Raw genomic sequence first — 16,042 nt, 5'->3', positions numbered from 1 at the left:
TTTGCAGAAATTCTGTTTGGAAATCCTTAATGTAACATTTGCTTTCAAATTGTTTTGTTGTGCTGAAGTGTCGCATGTTGTTGAGCTTTGGTCTTAATAGGTGTTATATTCTCAGTGAGTGGTACTCTATTGGACCAGATGTCTAAGGCTTTTTAAAAGATATTCCTGGGAAGATTGTCTTTTCCAGTGGCTTTATGACATAACTGGATTGGGCATAGGTGTTGAGAACATTAGAGAATTATAGTCAAGAGAAAGGAGGGTGATGTGTTTTTTTTTCTAGAGCTAGTAGACCAGAATGGAGTGATAATAGCAAAAGAATGAACCCCAAGGTTGGTTGGGAATCGTTGTGTTTTCAGCTACGAGTTGGTAACATTTATGTCGTATATTTTGCAAAATAGAGTAGAGTTTTCATGGTGATGCATGTCATGGAAGGTTCAGAAATGGAAGTTAACAGTATTCATCAGTCTGAGAAAATTGTATGGTCGCAAGAATTGGCTCTGCAGTAATATGTATTAACTGTGGATTTATTTAATTGTGCCATTTTCAACAGTATTTACCTGTCCACAGTATTTACCTGTCCATAGTATCTGGGATGGATTAGTTGTAATGTCATTTAGAGTCAGTAGTAAGGATCAAAGTAAAGTCAAGGAAGAAGTTGTGCTTCAGGTTCAGGGATGATACTTTTTTTAAGGTTACTGAATGGTGCAGTGACTCCTACTAATTAGCTGGGATATGCCACTTTTTATTAGTACAAACGTAAATGCCCTTCTTTCAGAGTAAGCCATTCACAGAAAAGACACAAACTGAATCGGATGTAGGACATGGTAAAACAGTTGTCTGTGGAAAGACAACACATCTCCACTTTACACAATCAGGACATCACTGCATCCCTTTAGTAAAATCTGGCATTTGAAATCAGAATGTTAAGTATGAATGGCACCAGGTGATAGGAAATTGAAGGATGAAAAGCAGTTTGTTTGAAATTAGCACTAACAATTTGCTCATCTCCCATCATAGGTGTAAAATCCCACTAAAGGATATAAGGATAGTTGATAATGAATTTATAATGCTTTAGAGTGATAGAGATGTACAGCATGGAAACAGTCCGTCGATTCAACTCATCCATGCTGACCAGATATCCTAAATAAATCTAGGCCCATTTGCCAACATTTAGCTCAAATCCCTCTAAAACCTTCCTATTTCATATACCCAACCAGATATCTTTTAAATGTTGTAATTGTACCAGCCTCCTCCACTTCCTATGGCAGTTCATTCCATACATGCACCACCCTCTGCATAGAAAAGTTGCCCCTTTAGGTCCCTTTTTAAATCTTTCCCCTCTCACTTTAAACCTCTATAAGGTCACCCCTCAGCTTCCAACACTCCAGGGAAAATAGCCCCAGCCTATTCAGCTCTCCCTGTAGCTCAAACCCTTCAACCATGGCAAAATCCTTGTAAATTAACCCTTTCAAGTTTCACAACATCCTTCCTATAGCATGCAGGCCAGAACTGCAAGCAGTATTCCAACTGTGGCCTAACTGATGTCCTGTACAGCCGCAACATTATCCCCCCAACTACCCTCAACGCAGTGACCAATAAAGGCAAGCATACCAAACGCTGCCTTCACTATCTCATTTACCTGAGACTCCATTTTCAAGGAAATATGGAACTGCACTCCAAGTTCTCTTTGTTTAGCAACACTCCCTAGGACATTACCATTAATTACATAAGTCCTGCCGTGATTTGGTTTTCCAAAATGCAGCACCTCTCATTTATCAAAATTAAATCTAAATTATAATGAATTTCTTTGTTTACTTTTTCAGTTCTTGAAATATACCTTCATTCTACTTTCTTGTCTTACTTTGAATATTTTGGTTTGTGAGGAACCACTGGTTTTGATCTCCACCGCAAACTCCATTCCTTAGCTGTTGCATGAGAGAGTTTACAATCCAGATGTCCTATTTCACCCTAAGACAAGCTCCAGATAAAATATTATAAGCAAATATGGTGGAGACAATGTGATAGCTTATCAGGATCAGCATATCAGACATTTAGGGAAAAGAATCCAAGTTTGGATCAACGTTTGATAATCAAATGGTCCATTTCCAGTCATCTAACGTTACTCATCACCTATATTAAGATCAGAAACAGAAATACTTGGAGAAACTCAGCAGGTCTGGCAGCATATGTGGCGAGAAATCAAAGTTAACGTTTCGGGTCCAGTGACCCTTCTTCAGAAAAAAAACAGAAGTTGCTGGAAAAGCTCACCAGGTCTGGCAGCATCTGTGAAGACAAAATATCAATGTTAACGCTTTGGGTCTGATGACGCTTCTTCAGAGCTGTTTGTTGCTGGGAAAGGGTTAATATATATGCTGAAGAGGGGAGGAGTAAACAATAGGTGGAAATGGAGCTGAATTTCAGTATTAGTCTCCTGGTATGTTAGGCTTTGAAAGAATTACTTAAAAATGTGATTCACAAAAAAGTATTGAAGGATATGTGATGGCCTATTGCTAGCCTCCCATTAGCACAAGACTTTAAATCCAAAGCTACTTTTTCATTAAAGGTGTGAGACAAGGACTTTTCATCGACATGACGTGATTCAGTCTTTCTCTGGTAATACATGAGAAAGACAAAAAGCATTTGTATGTAAAACCTCGGCAAAATGCATGGACTGGAATGCAAGTACTAGCTAAATTCTAACTGCTAATGAAGAAATTATATTTGCAAATATATAAACCTTTTAGTGACAAATACTGCAGCTGAAAGTCAATTCTGCAATGGGTTATATGAAAAAATAATGACATTATGAAAGAGATGCTCCTTGGGTCTTAGATAAATGAACAATGGTAAGCTAATATCTTTCCTGGGCATTACAGGATTGGCATTACAACTGAAGAACTCATGAGATGGTAAGGGCTGTGGTCTGTGTCACTCAGTCTCAGACAAATTCAAAATTACTTTTAGTGATGTGTGATCATCTCTGGTCTCAGAACGGACTGCAGTTAGATGCATGATTTCTGCACACTTGAATCCCATCCGTGCAGGGAGAAGGACATTCATCAAGGCAGAAGTCTCTCAAAATTTGCCAAGCCTTTTGAAATTGGACTGGACCTTCAAAGGTAAACTTTAATCCTGGGCTTTAGTATACCTTAAAGCTGTCAAAGTGTGGAAGGTCCAGGTGAAACAATATGGTGTGATTAAAAAGAAAGTAATTGTCCAATGGTCTAGTAAAACTATTAGATAACATTGATCAATCCCAATTATTTGGGATTACAAACTTGCAGAATCTGATCAATTGGAAGGTTTTGAGACATTCTGTAGCTCTCTAGCAACAGGGTGCAGGAATAGTCAGCTGGGCCCCTCTGATCTGCTCTGGCATTCAATAAGATCATGACTAATTTGATTTGCTCCATATTTGCATACACTTTCATCCATTTGCTTACCTCCTTACCTTTCACATCTCACCTGTACTGGAAAGCTGAGTGGGTTGATTCAAAATACTTTCTTACTACTTACCTTTTTCCTCAAGTATTCAAGTGTACTGCTTCCACTTCCTTTTTGACAAGGTCAGAAATTACACAACACCGGGTTATAGTCCAAAAGTTTTATTTGAAAACCTGGTGATTTTGTGACCTTGTCCACCCCAGTCCAATACTGGCTCCTCCACATCACTTGCTTTTGAGGAAGAATGTTCTAACAATTCACAACAGAAATATTTTTGCCTTATCTCTGTCTTAAATGGGCTATACCTTGTTTTTAAACAGTGACCTCTGGTCTTAGATTTTTCCACATCTACCTTGTGAAGACCTTGCATAATGTTTCATAGAATCCCTACAGTGTGGAAACAGGCCCGTCAGCCCAACAAGTCCACACCAACCCACAGAGCATGCCACCCAGACCCATCCCGCCATAACCCACCTAATCTACACATCCCTGAACACTTCGGGCTATTTAGCATGGCCAATCCACCTACCCTGCACATCTTTGGACTGTGGGAGGAAACCAGAGCACCCGGAGGAAACCCACGCAGACATGGGGAGAATGTGCAAACTCCACACAGACAGTCGTCCGAGGGTGGAATCAAACGCAGGACCCTGGTGCTGTGAGGCAACAGTGCTCACCACTGAGCCACTGTGCTGCCTCTTCCTACTCTTTCTTCATACTCTTCTAGACTGTAATGGATACAAGCTTAATCTGTTCAACCTTTCTCATAAGCTAATCTGTCTATTCCAAATGTTAGTGCAGTAAACCTTCTCTAAACTGTTTCCAACATGCCTTCTTAAATAAGGGGATTGATACTGTATGCTACTCTGAATGTGGTTTCACTGGTCTCCTGTATAGTTAAGACATAACCTTCCTCCTTTATATTCAGTATTCCTTGAAGTAAACAATAACATCTGTTAGCTTTCCTAATTACTCGCTGTACCTATGTACTATTTTGGGACTCGTGCCAGGAAACCCAAATCCCTCTGCATCTCAGCTCTGCAATCTCTCACCATTTGGCTAAAATGCTTCTTTAGTTATCATGCCAAGATGCAACATTTCAGATTTTCCCACCCTATACACTCATTCGCCAGTTCTTTTGATGAGCTGAATGCTTCTGCTTCAACCACCAAACAAGCATTGAATTTCATACTCCCACCATTTTTCTTATATTACTTAGAATACTGCTGGTTGTTTTAAGTCTGTGTCTGCTGGTAATTTACCTCTCCAATAGGGAAACACATCTGTCCTGTCCACTCTATCAAAGCCCCTCATTATTTTGTACACCTCAATTAAGTCATCCCTCAGCTGCATCTGTTGTAAAACAAACCTCGCCTACTGAACATTTCCTCGTGCTCGCAATTTTCAGTCCCTGGCAAACTTTTTGAAGATCTCCTCTGCTCACTCTCCAGCGCAATTATGTACTTTCTGTAATGAGGACACCAGAACTGTGTACAATTCCAGCTGTGGACTTGGGTGGAGGAATTGAGACATTTGAGAGCCCTGTCAGTACACTACTTGCTTAATGTGTATTTCCTTGTGTTGTTTGCCCTCCCCAAGAGCATAACTTTGCACTTCTCCAGATTGAATTCCATTTGTCACTTTTCCACTCAACCAAACCATTGTAATCATCCTTCTGTTGACCGCTATCATCTTCACTATCAACTGCAAGGCTGAATTTTGTTGTCTGCAAATTTCCCACTTATGCCTTCTATGTTTTAAGTTTAAATTAATATTACCACAAACAGAGATCCAACCCAGTTCTGTGTAAAACCAGTAGGAAAAGCTTCTCGTTTGAAGAAAAAAAAAAATCCGTTGCCTTCTGGTTCCTGTCACCTAAGCCAATTTTGAGTCCAACCTATCACATCGCCTTGTGTCCCATGATCTACTTTTTCTGATCAGTTTGCCATGTGAGATCTTTGGCCTTACTAAAATCCAAGTAGACAACATCCACTGCATCGCCTTCATCAATCCTCCTTATTCCCTCAAATTTAGTTGTTAGTAAGACATGATCTTCCCTTAAAACCATTCTAACTACCCTGATTTAATCTGCACCTTTATAAGTAATGGTTCATCTTATCTCCATATTGATTCTAATAATTTGTTCGCTACCGAGGTCCGACTGACTAGCCTGTAATTATTTGGCCTATTTCTTGTATGCTTTTTGACTAATGGTAAAATATTTGCGGATCTCCAGCCCTGTAGTACCTTGCCTGCATCTAGCGAGGTTTAAAAAATATCCCTCAGAGCATCCACCTTTTTCCTTCTGCCCACATTGTCTGCATTCATGCAAAAGGCATCCTATATATCTGATAAACCCTCCTATTTCCTGAGTTATTCTCTTGCTTTTAGTGTACATTTTTGGATGAAACATTGTGGGATTTTTCTTAATTTTAGTTACCAATATTTTTCATATCCTCTCATTTATTTATTCTCCTAAATTCCCTTTTTGTTTTAACCTCACCCTGTATTTTCTATATTCCTGAGGTTTCTTATTCATGGGATGTGGGCATAATTGACTAGGCCAGCATTAATTTTCCATCCTTACTTGAATTTGAGAAAGTGATGCTGAGCTGCTGCCTTGAGCCACTGCACTCCATTTACTGTGGGTAAACCTGCAGTGTCTTTGGGAGGGAGTTCCAGGATTTTGACCCAGTGACAGTGAAGGAACAGTGATATATTTCCCATGTGAATGGCAAATGGATTAGAGGAGAGCTTGCAGGTGCTAATGTATTTGCTCCCTTGTCCTTCTAAATGGTAATGGTCATGGGTTTGGAAGATGCTGTGTAAAGAACCTTGGTGAATCTTTGCAGTGCATCTTGTATGTGGAACATACTACTACTACTGCTACTGCTACTGACCGTTTGTGGTGGCGGGAGTGACTGTGGATGTGGTACCAATCTGTGTCAAACTGCTTGAGTGTTATTGGAGCTACACTCATCCATGCAGGTAGTGATTATTTCATCCCACTCCTGACTTGTGCCTTGTACATGGTGGACAGGCTTTGGGGAGTCAGGAGGTGAGTTACTTGCTGCAGGCTTCCTAGCCTCTCACCTGGTCTTGTAGCCACTATATTTATCTGTCTAGTCCAGTTGAGCCTCTGCTCACTGGTAACCCCCTCAAGATGTTGATCATGGGGGTTCAGTGATGCTATCAGTATTGAATGTTAAGGAATAGTGGTTAGGTTGTATCTTATTGGAGATGGTCATTGTCTGGTGTGGCACTTGTTTATAACACAGATTCTCCAAGGACACCGTTCTTGCAGCTCACATGCACTCAGAAGAGAGTTTTTTTTTTCTATTTATTGGATATCAGATTACTTGACCCCTCAGTGGCAAATCCATGTGAGTATGTTTTTCACCTATCGAAGAGACTTTGAGATTTTGCAGGATAGCAACTACACATGGCTGTGGCCCTGATAAGTCCACATGATATCCTTGTATATTGAACATGTCATCCTTTTATACCCAGCTATTCGAGCTGTTTGAGATTAAATGTGCAGGTGTACTTCATATTTTCATTTACCAAAGTTAATGACAGGGATTTGTTGCAGATCAGGTTTCTTGTCACATTGAAATAAATAAGTTACTTGAGAGCATTTGACATCAGACAATCTGTTGTGATCAGAGTATATAAGACTGAAAAAGCTCTTGCAGACATTATTGCCTTTGAAGATAAACGATCATCATTGTTCCATTCCTCCAAAGGCGCGAGAACCACAACACTTCACATCAATGGAAGATCCACAGGACTCTCGGGAGCAGCCTGTAAGTTATATGATGCTTCAAAAGAAAGTAATGAATTTTATACTGTATTTTTGTGTAATATTAAATCATGGTTTTTACTCAAATGATTTAGATCTGAGTGAACCATGGCAAAAAATGTTTTTATTAGTGCTGAGCAGATACTTTCATGTAATTTGAGTTCTATTTCAGAGATGAAGATGCTGTAGAAACATTTCCTCTCCAGCTCCATCTGGCGCTATCTCTCTAACCGCCTCTTCCGCCCTCCTGCTCCCCTCTGTCCCTCCATCCTGACCTCGCCTCCCTCTCTGCCGACAATTCTGCTCGTTTCTAGGCTCCTTCTTTTCTCCAACTATCTTTATAAACATTTCTGAATATTGTCACATCCATCCCAACACTTTTTTGCCCCTTTCACACCCTTCCTCTTCCCTCCTTCCTGCTTGAAACATTGAGCTGCTAATGTAGCAATCTATAACTGTGAATCCTTGCTATTGTAGTAAAGATCTCCCAATGTCAATAGATGATGCATTGTCTCATTCTTTGGCAATGTATTCTTTTATATCATCCACTCTTATCAGGATGTAGGATGGACTATTGAAATTTCTCAAGATTGAGTTTTTCTGTCTGTGCTTATTGTAAGTAGTAGAGCTGTATAGCAAGATGCATATGTTTGTTGCTTGAATGTAACCTAGACCATTCCCAATCTTTTTAAAGATCCTTAAATAGCTTATTTAATTTTTTGAAAATCTGTTATCTATGAAGATTAAAAAGTTAATATCTTTCCTTGTCAGGCAAAGAAATCACGCCGTGATTTAGATTCTACAGATGAGCAAGCTTTAAGGTTTGTCAGCATTGTTATATAATGGAAATCTTTCATATGAATGTTTTTGTATTTTGTTTATGTATAGATATATTTATATATCTGTACATGTATTAATAAGGCAGGAAGAAATTTCACAGCTTGCCTTCACCCTATCTCGTGACCTTTTAATACCATGCCACTAATTTGAGGTTATATGTCAAGAAACTTCTGATTGGATCAATGCACAATAAATGAAGGTTATGTTTGTTGGGTGCTGCAATGTTAGAGGGTGCAATTTCTACAGAGGCACGCTGTCAGTGGAAGAACTTGAATGTGTTTCCTTAGGAACTGCATTCTGTCAGTATATTTACGATGGAGAGTTTCACTCAAAGTGAAGGCTTTTAAATTATTAAATAAAGCAATAAATTTAAAGTGTTGGTAAACCCAGTAGAACTGGCAGCATCCATGGAGAGAAATTAACAGTTGATGCTTCAGAATTCAGTCCATCAAGCCTGCTCAGCCATTCAGCATGATCATGATTGATACTTATCTTGCCGCAATAGTCCCAATCTCTCCCTATGCACTTTGATACCTTTGGCCCCTCAACTCCTCTTGTTTTCTTGCATATCTTCATTGACTTTGCCTTCACAGCCTAATGTAGTAGAAAATTACACAGGTTCACCACCTTCTGAGGAAAGAAATCTTTCCTTACTTCAATCTGAAATGACGTACCACGTACCTTGAAACTATGACAACTTGTTCTGGATACTCTAGCAAAGGAAACGCTATCTTTACATCCAGTCTGATCCAACCCTTTTAAATGTTTGTGTTTCAATGTGATCTTTCATTCTACTAAACTCGAGTGCATTCATGCTCAGTGGACCCAATCTCTCCTCGTACAATAAACCTGATATCCCAGAAATGGCCTGCTGTGTTCATCCAGCTCTACACCTTGTTATCCTAGAAATCAGTGTAGTGAACGACTGCTCCATTCCCTCTCTGGCAAGTACTTCTTTGGTAAGGCGATCAAAGTTACTCACGAAGGCCCAGTAAAGCTGCACTAAGACTTCTTGGCTTCTGTGCTCAAAACCTGTTGCAATGAAAATTAAAATAATATTTGCTTTTTGAACTGCTTGCTGCAACTACGTGCTTGTTTTGAGTGACCAGTGTACAAGAAAACTCATGACCCTTCAGTTTTTCCTACTGAAGTGGTCAACTTCATGTTTATCTATGCATTTGCCCACACAACTTATCAAAATCTGCTTGAAGCCTCCTTGCATTTCCTCACCACTTGCAATCCCACCGAGTTTCATGTTGTCAGCAAATTTTAAATATTATGTTTGGTTCCCTTGTCCACACCAATATCTTGTAAATAGATTGGACCCTGCTTCCATTCCAAGGAGGACCCATTTATTTCTACTTTTCTGTCTACTAACCAATTCTTAATCCATGTCAGTATATTGCTACCACATGTTTTAATTTGGCACACTAACCTCTTATGTGGGACTTTGTCAAAAGACTTCTGAAAATCCAAATACACTGCATCTATTCATTCTCGCTCATCTGTTTCACTAGTTATATCCTTTTTTTTTAAAAAAAATCTCCGGTAAGTTTGTCAGAAGTGATTTCCCTCTTGTAAGCCCATTGTGACTTTATGTAATACTATTAGTATTTTCTATGTGTCCTGTTATCACATACTTTAAGCATTTTGTCCACTACCAATGTTAGGGTAACCAGATTATAATTCCTGATTTTCTCACTTTTTCAACTTTTTTAAATAGTGGGATTAAATTTGCAGTAAATGTACTGCTCTCATCTTTAATTAACAACATCACCCTGACTCCTTTTTTTTTTGTTCAGTTTACAGATCATTTTGCCGCTATATCTCACTAATTGCAATCGTATCGTATCTATTTACTAATATTTGCGATATTAATTCATCTACCTTATTGCGAATGTTCCAAACAATCAAAATTGTACCTTTAGATTTGTCTTTATATACACTAAATGCATTATGGTCCTACTTGTGGTTAGCCTTCCTTTCTTGTAATTTTCAATTTAATCTGGTTTAAAAATGTAATTAAAATAAACGTTTCTTGAAAATATTAAAATCACCCAATGTGGGGCTTGCAATGTGACCCTGTAATTGAGTCCTACCTTCTACCAACTGAGCTATCTGGGTTGTGTGGGGAATCTCTGCAAATAAAGAGGCTTTGTTACAGAAACAACCCAGAGGACCATCTGGGGGGATAAGAAGTATTGGAAGAACTGGATTGCCTCACATGCTGTGGGCATTAAGGTAAATGATTCAACAGGGAACATTTCATACAATTATGGCTTTTGAAAAACTTGAAGGAACCAGTCAACAGTGATTTTGTTTGGAAAAATTGATGGGCTCCATTGTGCACTTCGCACTATTACTTTGCAGGCCTTTTTTTAAAACCCCAGTCGTGTGCAAGTTTGATTATTGCAGTAGTATGAATCTGCAGAGTGATCCGAGGTGAGAAAATACAATGTAACCAAAAATGGGCAAAAGCTACTGAATATTTTAATAAAAACAATTTTGCAGTAAAACATATCAAAATAGAATATATTATTCAGAGGTTACTGACGAAAAATAAAACAACTGATGGTTCAAAGAGGGACACCATGTTCATGTATTGATATGGACAGCTAATCCTTCCATCTCTCAATCCACCTGTATAAATGCTAAGAGATAGCAAGAACTGCAGATGCTGGAGTCAGAGATAACACCGTATGGAGCCGGAGGAACACAGCAGGCCAGGCAGCATCAGAGGAGCAGAAAAGTTGACGTTTCGGGTTGGTGTCCCGACTCGAAACGTCAACTTTCCTGCTTCTCTGACGGTGCCTGGCCTGCTGTATTCCTCCAGCTCCGTACTGTGTTATCTATAAATGCCAAGTTTGTTTTTTAGTATTACACATTTTACCAAAAAGGTAATTTTCAAATCTCTCTTTTCCATTTTTCACCTACATTTAAACAAAACAGGGAAAGAATGCACTGCTGCCGAAATGTAAACTAGTCATAGGAGGGTTTGATGAAATTCCATTGGCTAGATCACTCTGCTTCCAATTGTGTGAATGTTAGAAGCGGGCATCTGATATGTCGACTATTCTTTCTCTTAAAATTAACTAGTTGATAAGCAGAGGGTTTCATTGACTGCACCTCAATTAATATATTATGGTCGAAGGAAACTAAATTCTCCTCTCTCCTGTTTCCCTAGGACTGAGGAACTGCAGAACGTAATCCAACTGCAGAATCAAACAAACAGAAATGAAGGGCAAAAGTCTAAGTTTGACTGTCTGTCTAATAACTTTACTGTGCTGAATGAAGCAGAAGGTGAGTTAAACTCATGGTTACTTTGACCACTGGGAGGCATTGCTACAAAACCCAACGTTAGTTAATCCAATTTCAGTGGTGCCAGGCAATGACCATTGCCAGCAAGAATGAATCTAACTATCTCCCCTTGATGCTCAATGGCATTGCCATCACTGAATCTCCCACTGTCAATCTTTTGGTGAGGATTCCCATTGATGAGAAACTGAACTAGAGGAGACTACACGAGCAGGTCGGAGGCTAAGGAATTCTCGTCATTTTGCCGTTTACTTTCTCTTAATGCGCTGCTCTTCCTCTTGTCTTTGTTAGTTCCTGCAGGTTTTATTTTATTTTCTTATATTTTTAAATTCGCTTTTACAGCTGAATAACAACTTTTTCCTGTGGGTTTTTAAAACGTTCTTCCTATCTCATCCCCATTTGTCGACTGTGGTACACAGTCCCAGTATGGACGGATTATTTCTCCATTTTAGAACAAGGCTTTTACGTTTCAGAAAGTCTTTGAACCAGTCTTTATTTTTTAATCTTTGATCTTTCCATAGTTAAAAATGAAATGATACAAAGCAGTGCGTCTGAAACACTGACAAGGAAAAGATCTGCTCGTGTACATCCGGGTTCAGGTAAAATCTTACAAGTGGATATCACTACTTTTCCGTTACCTTATTTAAAATGTTTACTTTGCCAAAGAAGTTAAAACAGTTTATGGATTGGACCCAGAGAAGGTAATTAACACAAGATCTTTTGCAAATCATGGGATATTGGCATCAGTTTTGAACCAAAAATAATTCATGCCAGTGCGATTAGTTTCATCCAAACCAGGGTGGGGTCTAATGGAGAAGATAAATAGGGAGATGGCAAAGTTTTTGTCAGTAAATAGTCAGGAGAACAGTATTACAAGAAATGTAAGCAGTCAGAATGTAGCCAGGGCAAGAGAACATAGGTAAATGCATCAAGGACATTGGTAAGGAGATTAATAACATTACAGAACCAGAAAAATAAAATAACAATTGTTTTATAGAGGAAGTCCTATTAAAATTCAGTTAATATATCTTTACAACAATGCAAAAGTCTTTGTCATAAATCAGAGGAGTTGGAGGCAGTCACGTTTTGGGAGAGGATCATGCAGAATTCCTCACGCAGTTGACTGTGGGAACTACCAGGGAATTTGAGACTTCCAACAGGCAATTACGTACAATCTGCAATGTTCCAAAAAGTCCGCAGCTCTGAGGTAAAGACTTTGAAATGTTCAGACTCGCTTAGTGGTAAGCCAGGAAACGTTGAAGGAATTAACACCCGCTGTAATTGCCAGCTAACTATCAAGCTGAAACCCCGATCCCACATGGGCACATACCATCCTTTTGGACAAACGCTCCCATCTGTAATGAGCTGTAGATCAGAAGCAGTATACACTAACGGGTCAAGGCTTAGATGATGGTGGATTAAATTCCATTCTGGAAATCTCAGCCAGTATCCTAAGCGATTGACATCTACATTTGTCAAAACATACTGCCAGTATGAGCAACAGCTGGTGTTTATGGAGCCCCTTTTCCAATAAAACCTCCCAAGGCATGTGATAGGAGCAACATCAAATTGCTGAATCTCATAAACCAATATTAGGACAGATGACTTAAAGTTTGACAAAAGAGTTAAGATTTAAACAGAGGTCAAGAGGTTCAGAAAAGGAATTCTATAGCTTATGGCCTAGGCAGCTGAAGGCAGAGCTATGTACACTGATTTACACTTGGGAGACAAGAGGACAAAATGGTAGTATGCAGAGATGTCAGCGACTGGACGTTACAGGTTAGAGAGATAGGGAAGGGTGAATTCATGCAAAGGAATTGAAAACAAGGATGAGAATTTTAAAAAAAAGAAGTGTTGTAAGACTGGGAGTGAACATAGGGGAGTCAGATAAATGATATTATGACCATTTGGGAAAGTTTGCCGATTCTCGAGCCTCACTTCTCATCAGAAAAGTTAATGATTTAATCAAAGCAAACAATCAAAACAAAGCCCTCACTTTCCCTATTGGAATCAAGTTACCAGAAAATACTGACCAGATTACTGTACTTAACAATTACTATTTATTGCAAGTATAAGCACAAGTAAACAATTGTTAACTATCAACGCATCACTCTATGAGCTAAAACTCAACCTCTTAAATTCCCTACCTCCCCACACAGACTGCCACAAACCAAAGAAACACTGGTTTATGGATGGAGGGAAAGAAACAGGAAAGCACAGATCATCTGCACTGATCCACGGGCTTTGTGGAGATATTCATTTTGCTTACTAGGACTTTGTTCTCCAAACTGCCTTCTCCAAGCTCTTTATTCCATTTTGCAGGAAACAAAAAACTGTTTTTGGAATAACTACAAAGCTTCTTCGTTAGTGGTTAAAAGAAACAGCTTACAACACCTAGTGGGAGAAAATAACTGACTTTCTTCAGACTTCACAAAAAATTTACTGCACAGAGTGAGAGGGGACACAGATTACCTGTCCTTCCAGCAGCCTGAAGACTTATGCCTGTATCATTCACAGCTGTAAGCTGTTCTGCTGCCAGGAACCAATCATATGTTATCAGGCTGATGACCTTTGTCATCCATGACCAGTTATAATTGTATGAGACAATCAGCTACTTGTTGTTAAACAAATTCCACTGCACACATACTCTGGTGACCTGCATTCTATAAACAACAGTGGCCCACTGCTTGAGCAAAGGAGCAGTGTAAAAACCACACTGTTTAAAACAGCTGTTTTTCTGTTTTAGTCCACAATCAAAAATACAGAAGATATAATGATACAGTCTTTGCAATGGTATCCAATGCTGATATAAATAGCTGAATTTTGAATGATTTAAGTTTGAAGAGTGCAAGGTAGAAGATGGGCCATTGGAATTGTCAGGCCTAGAGATAAAAGAAATGGTTGAGGCTTTTGACAATTGATGACCAAAGACTGGACTGACTTGAACAATGTTCCAAAGATGGCAGTACATAGTCAAATCATTTGCACTACCATTTGGAGCTTCAAAACAGTGGTACCCTGTACAGGGAAGGTTTTATAAAAAATGAAATTTTGTTCTTCAAAACATCTTGCTAACTATTTTTTTAAATGTCTTCCAGCTTGGACAATGAGGTCATGGGAATTAAGTTTCAAACTTCGCCCACTGATTTTTTTTTTCATTTTCCTGATCAACATTGACAGACACCAGACATCTTACTTGCTGTTATAGTTAGACATAAATTTAGGATTTAAAGGGAGTTGCAAACCACAGTACCCTGCTATATTCTTCTGTTGGCCTCTTTCAAAGTTAAAGCATGTTTAAGGCTGGACAGACAGGAGCTTTGGGGCTTGTGAGAAAAAGATCAAACAACATCATATTGAATGTCTGAGCAGGCTCATGGGATCATATGGTCTACTCCTGTTCTTGTGTTTTTGTGTTCTTGTTAATCAGCCCAAAGAGTTTCAGACAGGAACTAAATGCAACTTAAAACAACTGGTTAGAAAATAAATTACATGTGATAATGAAAATTTACAGTGCACTTCTTAATTACTTAAAGCTTTATTTTAAAGTGCCAACTTGGGACAAAATGTAAACTGGCAGTAACTTGTGTGAAATTTAGACCAATTGGGCCAAATGGTCTGTTTCTATGGGCTAAATCTCAGAATAGTCTTTCCAAGTGTCAATTTCATCAAGTTTAATGGACGGTTTCTCTTTGAGCCATGGTGAGATTTCTTGTAGTATCACTCTAAACTTGCCTCATTAGCTCCCTAACAAGCTTCCATGGTGCCCTTGTTGCCTAATGCTAGCCCAATTCTACCACTTTGCTGTACTCAGAAGAACTCATCACTCACTGGTTATCATTGAATAGATCAGCACTCTTTTAAAAGACTGTTGTGTACCCACAGAAGCACTCAGTTCTGAGCTGCCATCCCAGGATGTGGAAAATGGTGATCCAGTTCTCCAGACAGGCACCGAGAGGCGCTAGTGAATAGGATAGTGAGAAAGTTTATTTTCTTTTCAAATGGATGTTTTTAAAGGAATTAGGTTAGGGTCAAAGGCAGAGATCAGAGTTGAGCTGTTGGTTTTTAATAGGTTACCCAGAGAGATTATTTGTACATCTTATTAATGACCACCAATAAAAATTGAAGAGATGTATAGTTTCATTGTTGAAATCTGCTACAATGCAAATTTGGAGACATTGGAAGCTGAATAAAAGTTAGCTTGCAGGAGGGAAGAAACTGGTAGATAGGAGATACATGCTATTCTGTGCAGACGAATTGAAGTGCTAAATTTGGAAGAGAAAAACAAAGGGTATTATACCCAAAACAAATGCTTGACAGTGAACAAACATAGAACCGAAGAGGCAAATGCATAATTCTTTCACGTCAGAATGCAGATAGGTCTTAAATAGAAATCTAGGTTTTATGCATTGAATAAAAAAAATTGGGCAGCAATGGTAAATTTAAATAAGCCTTAGCATGCAGTTTGGGTTCCCAATTTATGGAAAGGATGTTGAAGTCATGAGATGATTGACTTGAATGTACAAGGATCGAAAGACTTAATTAAGAAAGCAAAGAAAAATTGAGATTTTTTTTCTCTATTAGACCAGAGGGATGATTTTTAAAATAATTTTTATTCTTAGTTTTTGCAAACCATTTTCA

General features: G+C 38.8%; 1 protein-coding gene across 1 annotated transcript in view; it reads left to right on the top strand.

The window, feature by feature from the left end:
- Positions 1 to 16,042, top strand: part of LOC109926746 (eyes absent homolog 3-like) — a 52,948-nt gene that overhangs the window by 17,248 nt on the left and 19,658 nt on the right. Inside the window, exons 2-5 of the mRNA XM_020526600.2 lie at positions 7,191 to 7,250; positions 8,018 to 8,067; positions 11,271 to 11,386; positions 11,923 to 12,000. Coding sequence (XP_020382189.2) covers positions 7,191 to 7,250; positions 8,018 to 8,067; positions 11,271 to 11,386; positions 11,923 to 12,000 — 304 coding nt within the window. The remainder of the gene's footprint in view (positions 1 to 7,190; positions 7,251 to 8,017; positions 8,068 to 11,270; positions 11,387 to 11,922; positions 12,001 to 16,042) is intronic.

Source organism: Rhincodon typus, chromosome 27 (genome assembly GCF_021869965.1).
Source record: "Rhincodon typus isolate 14 chromosome 27, sRhiTyp1.1, whole genome shotgun sequence".
Taxonomy (NCBI): domain Eukaryota; kingdom Metazoa; phylum Chordata; class Chondrichthyes; order Orectolobiformes; family Rhincodontidae; genus Rhincodon; species Rhincodon typus.
Note: the sequence above shows the minus strand (reverse complement) of the source record. Positions and strands in the feature narration are given on the sequence as shown.